The sequence below is a fragment of the Myotis brandtii genome, unplaced genomic scaffold, assembly GCF_000412655.1.
Source record: "Myotis brandtii unplaced genomic scaffold, ASM41265v1 scaffold898, whole genome shotgun sequence".
NCBI classification, from domain to species: domain Eukaryota; kingdom Metazoa; phylum Chordata; class Mammalia; order Chiroptera; family Vespertilionidae; genus Myotis; species Myotis brandtii.
This window is the reverse complement of record NW_005371683.1, coordinates 949,642-971,240: the sequence shown is the minus strand read 5'-3', so window position 1 is coordinate 971,240 and position 21,599 is coordinate 949,642. Positions and strand designations below refer to the sequence as shown.

Here is a 21,599-nt window from a genome sequence, read left to right as displayed (position 1 = left end):
TGGCCCCAACTCTTCAAAATGTCAAAGTTGAGAGGAAAAAGCAAGACTAAGATTGATACAGATAAAGAAGGCTAAAGAGACATGACAACTGAAATGCAACAGGTGATCTTGGATTGGATCCTGGGCCTGAAATATTCTTACTACAGAGAACAAGAAAGACAGTTGGTGAAACCTGGGTAAAGTCTGTGGGTTGGGGAAAAAAATCTAATATGGGGTTTTAAGCATACAGGGGTGGGCAAAAGCAGGATTACAATGGTTCATATGGAAAAATACAGATTAATAAATAATAATACAAGGATAAACTCTGTGTTTCACGTTCTCACAACTTTAAATGTACTTTTGCCCACTCTTGTGTGTAAAATTAATGTAAATGGTAACAATAGAATCCATGTCTGGGTCGAGGTGGGGAAATAGGTCTAAAAGTATTGCCCAGTATTGTATTAATTTATATTAGACTTTGGCAAGTCAAGGCTATATGTTGTAATTTAAGGTTACCACTAGAGAAATAATATCTTTACCAGTCTAAGAGAGGGGAAAACTTGATTAATAAAAAGAGTCAGAAGAAGGTAAGAGAGATTCTGATACAGGGAAAACTATAGGGAGACAGAACACTGCCATGGCTTCCAGCAGTGCAGGGTGGAGCAGAGTTAGACTTACAGAGGAAAGGGGCAGCATGAGAGATTATTTTGGTGAATGATGCAGGTGTTCTGTGTCTTAATTATGGTGGTGGTTGTAGACTCGGTATTTATCAATACATATAAAATATACTAAAAAAGAATGGCTTTCACTGAACTTTTTAAAAAAATATATTTTTATTGATTTCAGAGAAGAAGAGAGAGAGAGAGAGAGAGAGAGAGAGAAGCATCAATGATGAGACAGAATCACTGATTGGCTGCCTCCTGCACGCCCCCTACTGGGGATCAAGTCTGCAACCTGGGCATGTGCCCTTGACCAGAATCGAACCCGGGACCCTTCAGTTCCCAGGTCAATGCTCTGTCCACTGAGGCAAACCAGCTAGGGCTGAACTTTTTTTTTTTTTTTAATATATTTTATTGATTTTTTTACAGAGAGGAAGGGAGAGGGATAGAGAGTTAGAAACATCGATGAGAGAGAAACATCGATCAGCTGCCTCCTGCACACCCCCCAATGGGGATGTGCCCGCAACCAAGGTACATGCCCCCGACCAGAATCGAACCCGGGACCCTTCAGTCCGCAGGCCGACGCTCTATCCACTGAGCCAAACCGGGTAGGGCTAGGGCTGAACTTTTTTAAAAAATCCTCACTTAAGGGTATGTTATTATTGATTGACTGAGAGAGAGTTGGGGGGGGGGGGCAAGAGAGGGAGACATCGATGTGAGAGAGAAACTGCAACCTAGGTATGTGCCCTGACCAGGAATTGAACCCTCAACCTTTTGGTGTGCCGGGACAATGCTCCAACCAACTGAGCTACCCAGCCAGGGCTCACTGAACTTTTTAAAATGGAAGGGAAAAAAAGAAGGTAAAAAATGAGAGGGAAAGGGACTGTGGAGACAGGTATAACAAGTAGCATATAGCCAGTGGATGGATTTAAGCTTCAATTTATCAGTAATGACAAGTGTAAATTGAGTCATATAAAATTAAAAAACAGATTGTCCGACAGATTTTAAATAAACAAAAGTGAAGTATTTGTTGCTTGTAAGAGGAGACACCTTAAATATAAGGATATAGAAAAGTATAGAGCAAAATGATGGAAAAAGAGTTCTGATAAATTCAGACCAAGTAGATTTTAATGTCAAAAGTATTATTAGAGATAAAAAGAAACATTTCATAATAATTAAAGATTCAAGTTATCAGAAAGGAGTATATACTTAATAATAAAATTCTAAAGTATATAAATAAAAAATGGGCAGAATTAAAAGGAGAAATAATCATCAACCCCACTGGGAGATTTAATACACCTGTTTTAGTGGATGATTAAACGAGTGGACAAAAAAAGAAAATCCGTTTGCCTAAGTAACATATATGGGCACTGGGCCTAACAACTGCAGCCAAACGCGCATTTTTTTCAAGTGCACCTGAAACATTTATAAAGCCTGAACTGAAGAGGAAAATTGAAGCTCTTGGGTGAGAAATCAGAGCTGGAGATTGGAAATCGCCAGCTACAAACTCTGAACATTTTTCTTCTCACACTTCAATGATTTTTCATTGGGGATGAAGTACTAGCAAGAGGGGAGGTGCCCTCCTCCAGGATAGAGATGTTAACTGTATGTGGACCATGACTGATAGGAGTGACTGTGCATGTGGACATAGTGTGGGCAAGGACACAAGGCGGCAGACCACCACTGTAGCTGAAGAAAGCTCTCCCAACCCAGATCTGCACCCCAGCCCCCAAGAAATGCATCCTAATTCTCTGCCAGGAAAGCACTCTACCAGTCTCTCAGAATTGGCTTCATGCTCCTCTTGGGTCCAGCTCTGGCCCCTGGAGTGTCAAGAACATACTCTCTCCATCACTGAACCTTCTGGAACCTCTTTGTCACCCTTGACAAGGGGATTCTAAGGCAACTCCGAACGTACTAAAACTACACAGATCCCTCAATGAATTGCTGCTGGGTTCCTCTTTCTTAAAGTATTTAATCAGCACTTTTCCCAGTGCCCTTGGCATTTCCGGTACTGGTGCTGCTGACTGTTTAACTTTCTCCCAGGCCACCCTCCTCTCTGTGTTCATGCTGCCAGCTTTCAGATGAGCTCTTCTAACTCCTGTTCTTCCATTCTCCTGCCAGCCATCTGGGAGCCGCACGGGCATTCTGCTCATCCCCCACTCCTGGAATTTCTTATTGTAGGAAGGCATATGCTGGCAAGAACCTTATCTGACTTTTTTTTTTCCCTTCTTGCCCAGTTTCAAGCCATGGATTATTTTTCCTCCAGAGTTCATTTTACAATTGCTGAGAGATTTGTGTTCTCATGTTGCCTGTTTGCCTTTGTGTCTTTTGTCTCCTGTGTCCCAGTCTACCCGAGGGTTCCACGGTCACCTAGACATCATTTCTATGTCTTTGGTGTCCCACCTGGGAGGTGGGGTGATTACTCATCTTCCATATAACCTCAGGAAATGTTTTAGCCCTGGAGATCAGGACCTGAAGACTTTATTACACTCCCATTGAAATCATTACACCAAAAAGAGTTAAAGATGGAAATTTGCCAAGAAAAGGATCACAGTGGTGATTTAAGAAATGAAGCCTCAGACTTGATTGTTGCTTTCCTTTTAAGGGTGTTGTTTTCAGCTTATTTTCTTAGTATTAGAAATGGCCATTCCCAGAGATTGAAACAACCATGGAGGAACATTCAGATTGTTATAGGATTGTGCTTTAGACTGTACCATCTGAGGTTTGGGGAGAGCAGAGGGCCTTCAGCCCCTTCCTGTCCCCACCCCTGCTCCAGCCCAGTGGTTCTCAGTCTTGTTCGAATTATGTGTTTCCCTGACAAGAGGCTCTGGTCAGTTCTAACAGAGCATAGTGAGAATCCAAGGAAGGTAGGAGGTGAATCCATGGGACTCGCTGTCATGCCAAAGAATGGGTTTTCTCCCAGGGCCACTAGCATTATTCCATCAGGTCTGACTACTCATACATTCCAGAACTTCTGGAAAGACTTGAAGGAAATGGCTTTCAGAAACAAGTGTCTTAGAGGAGAAAGCTCCTGGTTTCATTAAACCAGAACTTGGTAATGGGCAGTCCTTGTCCTCACAGACCTGGGCTATAGGGAGCTCTTACCTGTGGACATTTAAAATACCAACTCAGTTGAACCAAGTTCCAGTGGCGCAGCTGAGAAGGATCTTTCCTGTTAATCCACTTGGAGGGATAGGAAGTAATTCTAGCCTCCTTATTTTTCTTTTGTACCTCCTCCCACCTAGCCAGTTTCCTCCTTTCTGCTAAACACCTACTGGTTTTGTTTGTTTGTTTTATTTTCCCCCAGGAAAACCCTCCTTTCTGCTAAACACCTACTGGTTTTGTTTGTTTTATTTTCCCTCAGGAAAATGGCATCTTTCTTACAGAGTGATTGTTACTTTGGTTCTTACTAAAGAGATGAAGCAGAGAATAGATTGTGCAGCACCAGGCATAAGGAAAAACAGATTCTTATTCTCTGAAGGTTGTAGAGTCCCTCTGTTGGAGGATTTAGCTGCAGTCCTGCCTGGCAATTAGTTTCTGGTGACCTTCCCAATTCCACATCATGATCATGAACAGGTTTTGAGGGAACAGAAGGAGGCAGCACAGGGTGGTGGAAAGAGCATTCAAGTGGGTATTAAAAGGGCTGGATTCTAACAATAATAGCTAATATTTATTGAGCATACTGGGTGCTAGATTCTCTTTTAAGCACTTTATATGGATTATCTCATTGTTATCTTATTTTACAGATGTGGAAGCTGGGGCATAGAATGGTTAAATAACTTACCCAAAGTCATACGATTCTAAAGCCTTCATGCTTCACCCTCTTCTAATAGTGTACGTGGTCCTAGACAGGGTCCTGAATAGCTGTGTGACCCTGGAAAAGACTTAATAATGTATATAAAGAAACACGGCTATATTGTTCTATTCTTGTTGTTATATGAAAGCTTAGTGTTTAAGTCTAAACTCAAATGTGATCTAATTGATTCAACAACTGGCTATTTTACTACTACTGTGTACACAGCAGTGGGCTGGGCACTGTAGAAGACAGAAAGATGCTTTAACAGTTATAATCTCTTTTTCATTGGTTTTAGGTGGTTTCATATTACTAGCTTTGGGATCCTTCCTTCCTTCCTTCTTTCCTTCCTTCTTTCCTTCCTTCCTTCCTTCCTTCCTTCCTTCCTTCCAGTTCTTCAGACAATTAAATAGAATTCTAATTGTGAAACCAGTTGTGTTTCAGAAGGCGAATTCTGAGGCAGATATTGGGTTTCAGACTGCGTCAGGTTTCTCACATTTTCTTTTAAAATATGACTTGTCACGGGGAGAGTTTAACTACACCCATTCACTTCTGAGTAAAGGAGCTACAGGTAAGATTAGCCTTTATGGTGCTGACAAGCTCAAGGCCTTCTTTAAAAATGGAATGTGACTGTTTTTATACTGAAGCAGTATCATTATAACCTGAAATATCTATTAGTAACTTGAAAAGGCAAATTCAAAGAGATTTGCCATGTAATAGATATTTTTAAATCACATTTTGTTTCTGGCAAGCTAGATTCAACATCTGGAGTCAGGTTAAAGTGTGGAAACCTCTTGGCTGAGATAGAAAAAAATTGATTTTTGAACTAGAAAACTAACTTAAGAAATTCCATTTCTAGTAATGACTGGGATTGGAAGAGTTGTGTTCTGATAGGCTCAGACATCAGATTAAAGCCCACTTTTCTCAGTAGGTTGTGGACTTCTAAGCTGTCTGTTTTGTATCCAGCTACATTCCCAAACCACGAGTGCTTGACACATAATAGATGTCCTATAAATATTTGCCAACAAACTGTTCATTGCTCTCCTTAAAATCCAGCATTTTCCCCTTGCCACGATCTAGGAATGGAACCTGTTTCAAAACATTTCATCAGCCGCCTTGAGAGGGCATGTGATTTAGCACCTGTCTTTTTTGGTGGGCTGCAGACCTTAACCCATTTTTAAAAAATTAATTCCACAAGTAGAGTATACCCAGTCCTTTTACACATGTGCATAGTGACTCACTAATGAATTGTGAAGTGAACTTGTTGAGTTATGACTAACAAAAAAATAGAAAAGAATAGGAAATATCAGAATGCAGTGCCCATAATAAGTACTGTTGTAAATACTTTTACTGGATTACAGTTTTAAAAATGAATTTTTTGAAATCCTTCTCTGCTTTATTATCAGAGAGTAAAAACACTTCAGGCATCTCTTTTGTGGCAACTCCCTGCTTACCTCCCTATAAAAAAATTGCCATTCAGTAGATTTGTATTTTATGCTACTTTGGGCAGCCCAGAGTATAAGGTCACGACTGGAGCATGGTTCCCGAGAGCCATCATGTGGCAGCTTAATCAGTGTGTGACGTCTGCATAGAGGCCTCTGCATATGCACAGGTGGTGTGGCCCAGGGGAGATCTGGAATCCTTCCTGGGCTCTGACTTATCCTCACAGCCTCACTCTGCACCACCTCTTTTGATAAGCTGGGGAGAGGCCAGACACCGTGCCCACCATCACCTAGCACTGGCCCTGGTGCCAAGCAGCCTCTCCTTGCAGCCTTGTCCTCCCCACCATAAGCATTTCCGGCAAACCTCCAGCTCACGAAACGTGGCCTCTTTGAAGAGGTGAGTGCCTCTGAAGTAGTCACTGTGCATCTGTAGGTGCTTCTGCTGCCAGGGGTCCATGTAGGGCTCCTCTCCCTTTCCTCTGAAATCCATACACACAAATTCAATTTCCAACTTGTTTTTTTAAACAGTTGGTCTCAGAAGTATCTTTGGGTTGGGGAGGGGGTGCTAGCGCTGATGGAAGGAGATCTGTGCCCTTGAAAACTCTTTTTTGGAAAACTGCTGGCACAGGCTAATCGACAGAGAAGTAAATGACCCTACTGTTTGTACCTGCTGACAGACTCAGCCTTGGGGTGGCTGAAAGTAGCTCTCACCACATGGCCGAGACATGCCTTCCTCTTTTCTTCCTTTCATACAAATAGGGAGTAATGTTGTGCCTGCCCAATGACACAGCTCTGTAGTATCTCCCTGATAAGGACTGGTTTTAAAACCTTTTCATAAGCAGTGTTCTTTGGGAAATGCTAATAGACAGACCCAGCCAAGCTCAGGAAATGTATTGACCCAAAGATGAGTGACCAGCCTCATGCCTCCTTCCATTTCTGCTCCTTTTGGTGAATGAGAGGCTTTGGCACGTTGGCCTTGCGGAAATGAGGCTGTGTGTTTCGGTTCTGTTGTCCAATGCTGTTATCTGCTGGAAAAGGAGGATTCCCTGCCCATTTTGTAAGCACACAGCTGGCAGGAGCTGTCGCAATCTCACCGCCTTCCGATCAGCCCCACCCAGAAGCAGGCAGAGTGGGGGCCCTGAAGCTTGCTCTGGCCCAAACGTTTGTGGTGACTTTCAAAATAAAAGATCCCCGCCGGAGCACACCATTGTACTTCCTGTCCCATAGGGCCAGCTCTGTCAATTGTGTCACATCTCTTTTCTAAATTTAGGCATCTTTACCCAGAAGCAGGCAGAGTGGGGGCCCTGAAGCTTGCTCTGGCCCGAACGTTTGTGGTGACTTTCAAAATAAAAGATCTCCGCCGGAGCACACCATTGTACTTCCTGTCCATAGGGCCAGCTCTGTCAATTGTGTCACGTCTCTTTTCTAAATTTAGGCATCTTTTTTTTTTTTGAAGCAAAGATTACTATGCAAACATTTAAGAGAAAAACTTCGCCCAAAGTAATTTTTTCCCTTGACTTCTAGTTGGTTTCCTGCAATGTTTAGATGACTCATTCTCTTCCAAGAAACTTTAAAGGAGAGATGCGGGCTGTGTGATAGCACACAAAGACGGCTCTGTAAATTCTCTTTCTTTCCTGCCTACAAACCCCTTGCTTTTTGAATAGAGAACGGAAAGGCTCTACAGTCTTCATTGTCAACCACTCGGCCTTGTCAGGTTTTGTTGTTCCCAGGAATAGATGTCCCCCTTGTTTTTGGGTGGGGTCCCCTTGTAGCGCCCCAACTCTGACAACCCCTCCAGAGCAGCCAGCACGGAAGCCCTCCCAGGGGCGCTGGGGCCATGCTTGCCACCAAAGGCACACAGTTAAGGTTTCTGACATAGAGAATGGGTGGCCTTTTTCATCTGTGAGAGGAGAGGCTCTGGCTATTTCCTGCCTTTCTCTATGGGTCAAAATTGCTCCCGATTGGTAGGGGATTGCTGGCCGCTTTATCTGACACTTGAACTGGGCTAGCGACACATATGTCCCCCCAGCCCTCAGCCAGAGGGAAGCCTGAAGTCCGCATCGCTTCAGCAGACTGTTCAAATAAACAGGGATAATAGTTGAGTCGGTCCTTTTCCAACTAATGGGTAGTACATGAAAGGAAACATCTGCCTGGGCTTAATTGCTGTTTTATTGGTTATGTTTTTTTCTCCCCACCCCGCCCTCCTTCTCTGGGCGCCAAGTTATTTAAGTGATGGTTGAGGAAGAAGGTAGAGGACTGGGAGCTTTCTCCTGTAACCTCTGCCATTTAAATATAAGGAGATGGTAAGGGAGGGTGGGAGGCTGGCTGGGGGAGTTGGTCCGGAGGTGGGAGGGCAGGGCACTTGGAAGTGATAATCATGGTCACTTCCTGGCCTTGTTGCTGACTCTGGGCTGGTTGGTGAGTCATTTCGCCTCACTCTCCTCCTGGGACCTCTGTTCTTCAGTGGAGCCCAGCCGGCCTCACATGGGAAGGAGAGGCTGGTATGTGAGCTCCTAGATGAAAGGCATTCTCTCTTGTGGCGTCTTCCAGTGGTTGAGGGCATGGATGAGAGGCACTGGGAATGTAAATTTAAGGCTGGCGAGATAACCTTTGAAGCCATCCATTTTATTGAGCATCTTGATCCCTGAGAACTCTCTGATTATCTTCCACTCTATGGAATGAAGCCAACCAGCCATACCCTGAAGTGGTGGTGTTTGACTCTAACACAGACTCAAGAAGCCAGACAAAAGATCATAAAGAACCATAGAATGGCAGAGGTTGGAAAAGACCTTTAGAATTTTTAAGCCAAAGACTTTCATTTTATGGAAATGAAAACATGGGCCTAGAGCAGTGATGGCGAACCTTTTGAGCTCGGCGTGTCAGCATTTTGAAAAACCCTAACTTAACTCTGGTGCCGTGTCACATATAGAAATTTTTTGATATTTGCAACCATAGTAAAACAAAGATTTATATTTTTTATATTTATTTTATATATTTAAATGCCATTTAACAAAGAAAAATCAACCAAAAAAATGAGTTCGCCATCACTGGCCTAGAGAGATTAACTGAGTTATCCAGTTCTCTCCTTGATGGTGGAGGATCTGGGAATGTGAGGCTCTTGTGATTGCTAAGTCAGGGCTCCTTCCACCCTTTTCCACACTCCCAGGTATAAAAATTCATGTCAACCCACAACTAAGGTCACTCGTGTTATTTTCCATAATTAACTCCATAATAGAAAAATGGCAAAGTATAAAAAAATGAAAATGACTGATAAACTTTTTTTCAAAAATTCAGGCTCACTAGAATCAAAGGACTACAAATTACAGCAGGATACCATATCAAATTGTCAAGACAAAAAAGGGAAATAGCATTCTTATGTTTCTAGTGGTATTTTAAATTGGTACAGTTTTTTTCAAGGGCAATTTAATGGTATAAATAAGTAAATAGTCTTTGACTCAGCAGTGCTACTTCTAGGAGAAAATAATGGAAGGTGTGTGCATAGATTATGTACAAAGTAATTTAATGCAGCATGTTTTATCATAAAAATTTATAAACAATGTAAATGCCCAAGATTAGGAGCTACATCAATATGGTCTATTGTAATGTTATAGGATAACAATAATATGAAAGGAAACGTTCACAACATGTTTAAGTGTATAATTTACAGTGTGTATAATGTAATCCTGATCTCACAAAAATTATAGATTAGAAAAATATGTAACAAAGTCTAAAGTGATGATTTCTTAGTAGTAGAAATTAAGAGTTACTTTTTCTTTTTTGAGGTTTTCTACTGTTTTATGTATTTCAATAAACATATATCCCTTTTGTAGTCAAAAAAATATTCTTAAAGTCATTCATCTTGAAAAAAGACAAAATCTTAAGTGATTGTGTGTCTGACATGCAAGACCTCTTTCTTTGTTTGCCTGGTAGCTGAGCTGTACCCAGGTGTGTTATTCCTTCTGGTAGAAGGGCATTGTTGGTATCTGATTTTTAATAGAAAAGAACTAGAAGGAGCTGGTAGAAGATAAAACAATTGCTCCCCTTCTCAGTGACCCAGTGATGCCAATCAGTTTTATCCCCTCTCTTGGGCTTGGCATAAAACACTCAGTATAGAAGGCGTGGCTCTTCCTTTCTGCTTCCTCATTCTTCTCTATTTCTACTATTCTCTCTGTGTAGATAGATGCCAGTTCTGGGTGGCAGCAGCAAAGAACCTGAGAGCCACCACTACTTGGGATTAACCAGTTGGCAACCCCTTAACATATATTATCAGAATCGAGTAACAGTTCAGCCAATCTCACAATCCGTCTTTATTGAGGTACCACTGCCCTGGAAGTTTAAGATAGAGATAGAGCAAGTAAGAGGTCTAACTCCAAAATAAAATAAGAGATCTAACTCATTCCTCTTTGAAGGATTCTGTTTAGTTGGGTACTTTGAAGTCCTTGGATGTTTATATACTTCTTCCAATCTCATCCTATTTTACATCTTACTTTCCTCCACAATTCTCAGGAATGCTTGGCTACATGTCTCCGAGAAAATTTGTTCCACTTAACAACAGTTGCTAGGTAGAATGTGGCTTTCAGACCTGTTCTTTGGGGACCAATTGAAAAACCAAAGGCTACAACCCATTTTCCCTTTGCTAAGCTATAGAAGGGGCACGTTTCATTTTATTAAAACTCTTTGAGTAATCTGACCATAATTGGGTCTGATCGGAGTGGTTATCTGATTTACTGGATTAAATAATGGGCCTTAATTGAGTCTGCGTTATTTGTAGAGCCATTGCTGCTCTTGCCTTTGTTGCCCCCTCCTTCTTCCTTCTGTTTCCCAATTGACCTTCATTCCTCTTTTCTTGCAGAGTAAAGAAGTCGGCCAGCAGCTCCAAGATGATTTGATGAAGGTCCTGAATGAGCTCTACTCGGTAAATCAGACGGGTTGCCTGGCTCTTTAACAAGCAGAGGGGAGCAGCATTTGGCAGCTGTGGCCATAGTTGCATCAGCAACAGAACTGAGCTAAAGTTGAAGACAGTGCACGGTCCCCATTGGGGGTGCCTCCACCCATCTCTTTTTTCACACTCATATTTTCAAAACTGAATGAGCCAGAAACACTTTTTATCAGCTGTGCCAGCTAACTGGCTTTATTTGGGGGATAATCACTAGAGAACAGCCAAGGCTTAGATCACCAGCACAACTGACCCCATTTGCAGCAAACCAGAGATCCCACACCTAAAGGCAAAGCAACACAGCCTGCTTTGCACCGGTAACATGTGCATGTTGGAAAGGATTTGTGGTTCAAGGGTTTGCATTAGTTCTTGGATTGATCTACCTGTTTGAGACTAGAGTGAGTGCTCTAGAGGGAAGCATAGTCCTAAATGCCCATAATATGAGAGACCAGTTCAGGCAGAGAGAGCCTTGCATCGACTGTCTGGGGTTGTATAAAGGCCAAACCTCAGTAAAGAGGCAGGCTTCGGGATTGGAGGAAAAAGCACATTCTGTCCTGAAGTGACTGGCGCTTCAGACACGTGATGCCTGTGGCTGATGCGTGTTTCTTCATGCACTGGGAGGTGGTGGTGGTTGTTTTTCCCCAGCCATGTTTCATTAATTATAATTAAAACACACATGCACACCAAAGAAATTCCTGATGCCGTACAGGGAATATTTCAATTGTGTAGCTAAGGCCTTCCAGGGCCTCTCCTCTAGCTGAGCTGTGCCAGGCCTTTGTGTCATTCTCCGGGGTTACCCCATCCTGTTTTGGAGGTGAAATTGATTTCCTGTATTTACTTGCTTATTCACTACATTTCTCTCTCTCTCTCTCTTTCTCTCTCTCTCTCTCTCTCTCTGTCTCTCTCTCTCTCCCTCTCTTCCTTCCTTTCTTTTCTAAGTTCACAGGAAGACAGTCATGGTGACGTGGATCACAGGCATTTGGGATCAGAGAATTCCATATTCTTGATCCCAAAGTCTAGGTGTGGCCATATTGTCATGGCAACGCTTAAGCAAGTAAACAGGGGAGTCATCAGACTTGCCTCCAGTGACGCTCAGTGTGTTTGGAATTCCTGCTCTGACTCTTTGGCTCTGAAGCCAAGTAGATAGAGAGCACCCTTTGGTTTAGCTCCAAGGTTTTCATTTCTCTCAAGTGAAGTTAAGGCTGGTTAGAAATAGAAGTGTGTTGACTTGGACCATTTTCAGACTGGATGAGTTTCCTGAACCCCCTTGTCTTTATAATGCTTTACTTCTGCTCTTTATTTTTAAAGCATCTTCTAGGCACCAAGGAGAGCTATTATTACTGCTCTCTCCTGCGAAGAATTCACTAAGATAGAAAATGACACATGTAATCATTATATGAATCCTTCTCTTTTCCTATAAACATCTCGGGCCTCTGCAATTCACTATTTCTGGGGAGGAGTAGGTTGGATCCCCAGCAAACCCCAGGCTAAGTCAAATCCAGCGTGCCACCTTTCAGGTGCAACAGAGAAAGAACAGTGTCTGGGGATCCGTTAGTGTTACTCAGAGCCCTAGATCTAATATGCTAAGATGTTTAAAAAATAAGTCACAGAGTATACTTTGTATTGGAGTGAGGAAGGAAACCCTAACCCTCGCTGTTCTGGTCTGAGGCGGCCAAGCTGGCAGCCTCAGAGAACTGCAGTCTCGGGCACTTCACGCTGGCCAGGGCTGCACTGGCCACTGGATGGCCACAGACAATACAGAGCATAAGATCTTCCCACTGGTGCGCAAACAGAGCTGGCTGAGCGTGGCATCCCCTGCCATCAGGTGAATTGAGATACACTCACAATCAGTCAGGGGCAGATAAATATAAATAAAATTTTATATTTTTTGTAATAGGCAATAGAAAGAGAAAAAAGAGAGGACACTGGAAAGTTCCAGAGAAGGCAGTGATTCTCAAGGAGGGTGACATTTGACAATACCAGCAGACACTTTTGGTTGTCACACTGGGGTGGAGGGGTGCTAGAGATTAGATGTGACTAAAATCCTATAAAGCACAGGACAGCCTCCCACAACAAAGAATTATCTGCCCTAAAATATCAGTAGTACCAAGATTGAAACACCCTGGTCTAGTGAATTAGGCAATCCAGATGCTACCCAGTCTGCCACTAGCTGTATGATCTTGGGGGATGCTCTGTGACCCAGGTCTCCACATGCCATGTACTTGAATGCTATAGTGAAGGGTCCGATGAGTTTGCAGATTCCACAGGCAATTAGAAAGTTCAGAGGATGGAATCATGTTGTTTCTTGAGGGTGAGATAAGCATAGGACTGATGTGAATAAAGCACTATGGCATTAGGGTGGCAACTATCCCTATTTGCCTAGGACAGAAGGGCTTCCTGGGACATGAGACTGAACCCTGGGAATTCCAGGGTAAACCAGGCCCATTGGTCACCTACATGGACAGTGTTTCATCAAATAGTAACCTGGGACCACTGTATGCTGGATTTGGGAAGCTACTTGTTGAGTATTTTCTCTCTCTCTCTCTCTCTCTCTCTCTCTCTCGTTAAGAAGGGAACAAGGGAGGGCTTCTTATAAAGAGCTTTCCCCTTATCTGCTCTTTGGGAAGGCATGGAAGGATCTCTTGTTCCAGTGAATCTGTAGGCAGCAGAAGTCACTAGTGGGCATGGGATAAAGGAAATCAGGGTTATAAGGAACCCATCATATTTAGTGCTTTTCTTACCTTGCATCTTCCTCTTACGGCCATAAGTACTTCTTTTTGGGAGACTGTTACCCAAAGGTTGATAATTTAAGTACTTTTGAACCTTGATGATCCAAGAGGAAGGGCCCAGGTGTTCCCAAATAAAGATGCCTTTGGTAGAGAGGCCGGGACTCTGTAAGTGGCCAGCTGCCCCTCTATACCTTCCTCTTTCCTGCCTGAAGGGCCTTGATTTCCCTGACTTGGCTTCTGTGCCAGGAACTGCTTCCCACAGCTGCTACTCAGAGAGCAATCCCAGTGAGCATTCTCCTGCATGCACTTCCCCCCTCCCACCCCCATAATGAACAAGCTGGCTAGTTTGTAGGCCATGGCATACATAAATGGTTTTCATTTTCTGACTGATGACACAGGAATGCCTTTGAAGTCGGAGCACGCTGCTTCCCATCCCGAAGAACTCTGGAATTCTCTGCCTCAGTTTACTCAGGCTGTATCTGGAAAGGCCAGGCAAGCTCCCCCCCGGGAAGGAGTGTATGTGGGGGCACTAAAGCCAATGGATAGGCTGAGTGGGAAGAGTCAAGGAAGCCCTAGAATCGAGAAAGAAGAGGTGTTGGGACATGGGAGTCATTGGTCCCCAGAGGTTGATGCTTCTAAGTCCTCTCTGCTTATAGTCCCCTTGATCGGGAAGGAGTGTATGTGGGGGCACTAAAGCCAATGGATAGGCTGAGTGGGAAGAGTCAAGGAAGCCCTAGAATCGAGAAAGAAAGAAGAGGTGTTGGGACATGGGGGTCATTGGTCCCCAGAGGTTGATGCTTCTAAGTCCTCCTCTGCTTATCGTCCCCTTGGTGCAGCAGCTGGTCTGCTAGGGAGCCAGGACTGGTATTTAGCCCCTGCTCCCTTGAAACAATGTCAACTGATAGCCCCCCAACTCTGCTTGCTTGTGTCTCCAACATTAGGCACTAGGGATATAAAGACATATAAGAGCCCTAACCGGTTTGGCTCGGTGGGTAGAGAATCAGCCTGCAGACTGAAAGGTCCCAGGTTCGATTCCGGTCAAGGGCACATGCCCGGGGCACATCCCCAGTAGGAGGTGTGCAGGAGGCAGCTGATCGATGTTCCTCTCTCATTGATGTTTCTAACTCTCTATCCCTCTCCCTTCCGCTCTGTGAAAAATCAATAAAATATATATTAAAAAAAAAAGACATATAAGAGATGCCCCTGAACTCAAGGCACTTAGTTTTAATAGAAGAGACAGAAAAATAGAGTAGGAAGTAAAATACATGCCTGCACAGAGGAGGGACATGAAGTCAGGCTCCCTGGAGAGATTCTTAAATTGAATCTTAATTGCCAAGAGCTCTTTTATTGTTCCCTTTTTGTTGCATCTTGTTCTTGTTTCATGGTGCAATGTTTTTTTCATTTCTCATTGATCTCTCTAGGGATATTATTGATGATTTGTTTTTGAAGTGTTTTTTTTTTTCCTGTATGCTTTGTTTCCTCCACATTGGTTGTTCTGGTCTTTCATATTAGATATTTTCATTAAATGTCTGATAATCTTTAGTTGCCTGCTTATAGTTTACTTTTTATTTATTGATTTTAGAGAGCGAGGAAGGGGGAGAGAGAAAGAGAGAGAGAGAGAACAGTTTGTTGTTCCACTTATGTATGCATTCATTGGTTGATTCTTCTATGTGCCCTGACTGGGGATCTAACCCACAACCTTAGCATATGGGACGACACTCTAACCAACTGAGCCAACCGGCCAGGGCTGCCTGCTTATATTTTAAAGTGAGGCAGTGAAAAGCTGGTTGAAGTTCTATGTCAACCTGGCCTTTACTGTAGGATGATCTGATTGGACTGTGTTTGGGGGAAGACCAGTCTTTCCAGGTCTTTGATCTTGGACGGTCAGATTCTCCAGACAGAGCTCTTCTATCTCCCAATTGTTTGGGGGCCAAGTTGTACAGAGGCCTGGGCCATCTCAGCAGTCCTTTCAGAATTTTCAGTTGCTACGCCTGTTTAAGTTCAGTACTCCTATCTTCAGCGACCCTGATGGCCGAGTCCATGGTGCTGGGGCTACTCCTAAGAATATAAACCTCTCATCTTCCACTGGGGCGGGGGGTGGGGATAACTGTTCTCAGGCCTTCAATCGTTTCTCTTGTTATTAGCTCCACCTTCATCTCGCTGCCAGCATTTCCTCTTGCGGCTTTTGTGATATAAGTCTGGTTGCTTCTTGGCTCTCTCTACCTCTGGTTTAGGGTTCAATAGGTCAGTTACCATTTGTCTCCTGCTTTTTGTCTTCCACTTTCATTCTTATAAATATGCCTTAATTTATACTAAAAATAATAATAATAACTTTTTCCTATTATTTTAGTGTGGCTTGGAGAGGGAGAACTAAAGACAAACTCAATATTGTGTTTTTCAAAGTAAAGTTAATTCTCTGTGCAGAACTGAGGATTTAGACTTCTTGAATTTTTTCCCTAGTTTGTATTTGCCTCACTACATATCTGTATCTATATCTATATCTATATCTATATCTATATCTATATCTATTTCTCCAAGTCCTCTCTCTCCAATTATTTTGATATCACTTATACTGAGGTAGCCTTTGGATACCTTAGTTTTCCCTTGAGTTGGAGGAAATGATACTTCTCTCCTCTTTCCATAGAAGAGAGATTCAGTGTCATTAAGTCATTTAGGCAACCACATTGATTATAAAACTACCACTGTCTACTACCACTGTCTACATATTTCCCAACTCTGGAGAAGGGAAGAAAACACAAAAGAAGTGGTGCTTACCCTTAGGAATTTATAGTTTTTTAGATGAGATAGTGTTTTATTATTTTGGGAGAGTTCTTTACGTTCTTTAGGGGGAAGGAGCCGTATAAGTTGTTAATTTTTATTCCTTCACATGTTGTCTTGTTGGCACTATTCCTTTGAGCTCTTTATTGTCTCTCGTGTTTATTGATAGTGTTTCCTAATTATTTATTATGCATCTTCATGAAATAGAATATCACTTTCTTAGAAATCATTCACTTTTGACTATTCACTCAAGCTTTTGAATCCCATGGTCACATTCAGGTGAAAAGAGAGAAAAAGGAGCCTCCTGTCTTCCCTTCTTCACCCCGGAGACCAGATGCCTCTTTCTCACTTCGTAGTCAATCTGGAAACCTGGTGGACCATTTGAATTACTTAGAAAGGTTTTTAATGCTCTCGATATTAAATATCATTTCTCCTGTGTAGAGAATATGCAGAGAAGGTCTTATACTTATGGGAAATGATGTCAGGTTCAAAATAAGGTGAAGCTGATTTAAAACATTCTGCATCCAAAATGAGACATTATTTATACTCTAATGTACTTTGATTTTGTAAGTGTCCCAATATTCTTTATTCCTTCCTCTATCACCAGATGATCTTAAGATATTAGTTTACCCACAAAGTCCCTCTAACCCGGGATTTGTCAACCTCAGCACCATGGGCATTTGGACCAGTAGTTCTTTGTTGTGGGGGCTGTCCTGTAGGTAGGGTGTTTAGTAACATCCCTGGCTTCTACCTACTCGATGCCAGTAGCAAGCTCCAAGTTGTGACAATACAAAATGTCTCCAGACAGTACCAAATGCCCCCTGGGGACCAAATTAGTCTTCGTGTGAGGCCACTGATCTTTCTCAAGTCTGTAAATGAAACCAGTTTCTCTTTTCAAGCCTCTCTTGATGAAACTTAACCTTTCCTTCCAATAAGGTCAGCTCTGGTCCCATGCAGAGGAGACACTGCTGCTTGGTGACTAAGACTGTGGTCTTAATGGCCTGACAACCTGGGTTTAAATCCTGATTCTGCAATTTACTAGCTGTGTGACCTTGGATGTGAGAGTTAATCTCTTTACATCTCAGTTTTCTCATCTTTAAAAGTAGAAATAATGCCATGTCTTTCACCGAGTTGTTGTGAGGATTAAATGAAGTGATGTACATAAAGCGCCTGACACGCAGCATGTACTAAGTGGTAGAAATTAAACACAAGTCCCAAGCTTCCTGGCCGCTCAGTTGAAAAAAGGCATTGGACTCCCAGACAGTTGCTTTGATGGAAAATGGGAAAATTGTATCCCTCTCCTTTGATACTACTTCCTTCCTTTGGCAACTCCAGTTTCACGTGATGTGGATTTTATTCCTTCTCAGGCTCTTACCTGGTTTATTATGCAGGTTTACAGGTTTCATCCGATTGTTGTCTAGGTCACAGGATTGCTGCAGGGATGAAATGAGAAAATGTGTGTGTAGCACTTGGCACCAAGCCAGGAATATACTAAGTGCTCAGGAAATGATAGCTGCCACTGTTACTGCTGCTGCTTTTCTAATTCCTATGAGAGAGAGTGTTTGATTTGTATAAAGCAGACCAACCCTGGCCGGTGCTCTCAGTGGTTAGAGCGTTGGCCCCACACCCAAGGGTTGCAGGTTTGATTCCAGTAAAGGCATGTACCTGGATTGCAGTTTCAATCCTGCCCTTAGTTGGGGGGAGGGGGGGCAAGAGGTAACAGCTCCATGTATCTCTCTCACATCAATGTTTCTCTCCCCCCCCCGCCCCCCACTCCCTTCTACTCTCTCTAAAAATCAGTGGAAAAAATATCCTCAGATGAGGATTAACCAAAAAAAGCAGACAAGACAGATCCCCAGGATACCAGGCCCGGAGCCTTTTTTTCTTCCCCATTTTATATCTGAAATGTCCAAAACGTATAGGTTACTCCCTAGGCTGTGCTGCCCTCTTCAGAAAAAAGCAGACAAGACAGATCCCCAGGATACCAGGCCAGGAGCCTTTATTCTTCCCCATTTTATATCTGAAATGTCCAAAATGTATAGGTTACTCCCTAGGCTATGCTGCCCTCTTCAGGTTTCTACCCAGGCTTTGCTCTGGGGTCTGAGTGGTGGTGTTGTTTCCTATCTACTTGGCATCGTGAGATGACTAAGGGATAGAAATTACTTGGCCAATATAAAAGAGTTATGATGACAAATAATAAATACAAATAAATAATACGTGGTGGAAGACAAGAAGTCATTTTAATAATAAGGCATGTTGGCTCAGTTCAAATCCTGCTTTCCTGTGCTTTAGAGTGGTCTTTAATATATAATATTAAAATCCACTCCAAACACTTAGAATTTTTCCCTTCGGGCCATGAAGACATTGCTTCATGATGGAGAGGTCTGGCTAGGCCTGTTAGTCTGCAAGGCAGAGAACTGACCCTATTGGTTTGACCTCTGGGGTGGGGGCGGGGGTGTCTTGCAGGTCATGAAGACATATCACATGTACAATGCCGACAGCATCAGTGCTCAGAGCAAGCTAAAGGAGGCGGAGAAGCAGGAGGAGAAGCAGATTGGCAAATCGGTAAAGCAGGAGGACCGGCAGACCCCACGCTCCCCTGACTCCTCGTCCAACATCCGCATTGAGGAGAAGCACGTCCGGAGGAGCTCAGTGAAGAAGATTGAGAAGATGAAGGAGAAGGTGGGTGTGCTCCGGCAGTGGTAGGGGCCAGGGAGGCGCATTCTGGACGTCGGGACTAATCTGAATCTCCAGTAGGCACAGAGCAGAACAAGGAAGCTCTAGATTCTTTTAGTGCCTGATCACCCAAAGTGAGTCCTTGATGTCTGCCCAGAAGGAATCTGGGATCTGGAAGAACCTGGGCATGTGAGCTCCTGGATTTTCACCGTAACAGATAAACAAGACACGCAGTCACCTTTCCCAAGCCTGGAAGGGGACTGTAGACCTAGGTTTGGCTACAGGTGTCAGCTGCTCAGGGGTGGATGTAGTGACACCTCCTTCAAGGTAGCCATGCAAGGAAGGAGAATGGTATTTGCAGATAGAGTCAAAGTGGGACACGCATCTAAAGTAGGGAGCCTCATTAACCTTTCCCGGATTGATCTACATTGTGCCCTTGAATCTCATTAAACAGAATTAGAACCCAATTTAAGGAAGATGCGCATAGGGAGTAGCAGCACAATTGTGGTTCTTGAATGTGCTGTACTTTCATCTTTTAGAGAACAGTCTCGTCTTTTTAAAAAAAGTAAAATTGAACTTTCGTTCCCTTTTCAGCGCCAAGCCAAGTACACAGAGAATAAGCTGAAGGCCATTAAAGCCCGGAATGAGTACTTACTGGCTTTGGAGGCAACCAATGCATCTGTCTTCAAGTACTACATCCACGACCTGTCTGACCTTATTGATGTAAGTGCTGAAAGCTGGGGCTCCAGGGTGCCTCTTTCCTGGTTTTGGAGATCTGGTCAGGCGTCCCCAGTTCTATTGCTCAGGCAGCTCAGGGATTTTGAGAACAATCATGAAGAAAGTAGCTATGATCCACCAGGGGCTTGCCATGCCCCAGGTACCAGGTGAAGCACTTTACACTACCTCCCCTTCAGTTCTCATCAGCATCCTTGGAGCAAGACATTATTCTCTCTATTGTTATAGATTAAATCCACGGAGTTCAGATGACTTACCCAGACTTGGCTAATAAGTGGCAGAGGCAAAATGTGTACCTAGGTCTGATTACTAACCCATGCTCTTAACCACTATGCTCTTCTGTCTCCCTTAAATCAGCTACTTGCACGTAGAAGTGGCAAGAGCAAAAGCATTAGAATGCCATACCTTACGTTTATAACTTAGTGTTTCTCAGTCTTAGCTCATTTGATTGTCATATCACCCTTTGGGATCAGTTTTACTATCTTCAGTTTGGCAGGCGAGAATTCTAGCACTGAACCGCCCATGCACCAACCTATCTTCATTTTGTAGATAAGGAATGTAGGGGTTAAGAGGTTTACCTACCAAAGGTTCGCTGCGAATTAAGGTCCTGAATAGGAAGGCATTCAGATGCCCCTGACACCTGGCTCGTACTTCTTGGTATGTGGCACCAAGACATTGAGAGAAGCTGGATAGTGGGCACATGTGTTTTGCATGGGGCAGGCACCAGGGTCAAGTTTTTTGACTTTGGCCTTATGGGTCAGCCTTGCTCTCCTGCTGCTTTCCCTCAAACCTTGTAGTGGTTGAGCCTTGCAATTCCTTCCACCTGCCCAATCTGGCCCAATTCCTGAACCAGTCCTGATGGAAGCTGCTCAAGTGTACTGTACACCATTTCTCCCCTCTCCCTCCAGTCATTAGAAGGCGGGGCCTGGCCCCAGCTGACTTAGCATCAGCAACCCAGTCTCCAGGGCTTCAGGCAGATCCTGGTCAGTCAGTCTCCTTTCTGAGGCCTGAGGTTTGCCTCTTGCTGGTAGCGGGCAGCCGCTGGGCTTGCAAGCCCCTGGCCAGACCTCTCATACTTGCCTGCCTGCCTTGGTTTCTCCACAAACAAACCTACCACACTTCACAATATCATGTGGGGTTCTGGTCTAAGATTTGCCTAACTTGCTGGATTCTATGGGGCTATTTTTGAACTATGCTTTCTCTCCCCCTCCACTCCCCGTCCCACTCTGGCCAACTGAAGAATTAGAGTAGGTCATTGGTACTTAAACCTGGTGTCACATCAGAGTTGCTTGGGGAACTTTTCTAAAACACAGATTCCTGTCTCTTGAACCAGGGGGTTTTGACTCAGTAAGTTTCAGCTCCTTAACGCCCTGGGTGCCTTTGTCTTCCTGGGTAAGTGGAGCCCTGGTCGCTGTTCAGGTGCCTCTTTGTTCTCCCTGCTTGTTGATGCCAATCTGAACACTGTCCTTCAGTGGAGGTCAGAGCCCTAAACAGGATCCTTTCTCCTCCTCAGGGGAACGGCTCCTCCCTGGGAGAGAAGCCTGTTCTCAGCGTGAGGAAGAGAATCACTTCTTTCTTATGCTCACTGTCTGCTGCTTATCTCACACTTGGCCAGTCAGACTGCCAGTCCTCCACACCTCTGCTCCTGGTCTGTCCTTTTTCTTTTGTCCCCAGGGCAGCTTTGTCAGGCACAACCTTGGCAATCCATGGACCCTCCATGAGATGTTAGCAGGTGTTTTAACATCAGTCTAAGGAGTAAGCTATTTTGTACCTTAGGCTCCTCATTAAATATATCTATTAAGAGTCTGTCTTCACAGAATGCCACCAGAAGCACCATGGAAAAGAAGCCTGCCAGCCCCCTCAGTACTCAGC

The 21,599-nt window shown here is 43.7% G+C and overlaps 1 protein-coding gene across 9 annotated transcripts in view; it reads left to right on the top strand.

The window, feature by feature from the left end:
* The window catches only part of SRGAP2 (SLIT-ROBO Rho GTPase activating protein 2), a 246,341-nt gene that overhangs the window by 165,208 nt on the left and 59,534 nt on the right, over nucleotides 1–21,599 (top strand). For all 9 annotated transcript variants that reach the window (XM_005885244.2, XM_005885240.2, XM_005885243.2 and 6 more), the window contains exons 4-6: nucleotides 10,726–10,788; nucleotides 18,783–18,998; nucleotides 19,587–19,715. In XM_005885244.2, coding sequence (XP_005885306.1) covers nucleotides 10,726–10,788; nucleotides 18,783–18,998; nucleotides 19,587–19,715 — 408 coding nt within the window. The remainder of the gene's footprint in view (nucleotides 1–10,725; nucleotides 10,789–18,782; nucleotides 18,999–19,586; nucleotides 19,716–21,599) is intronic.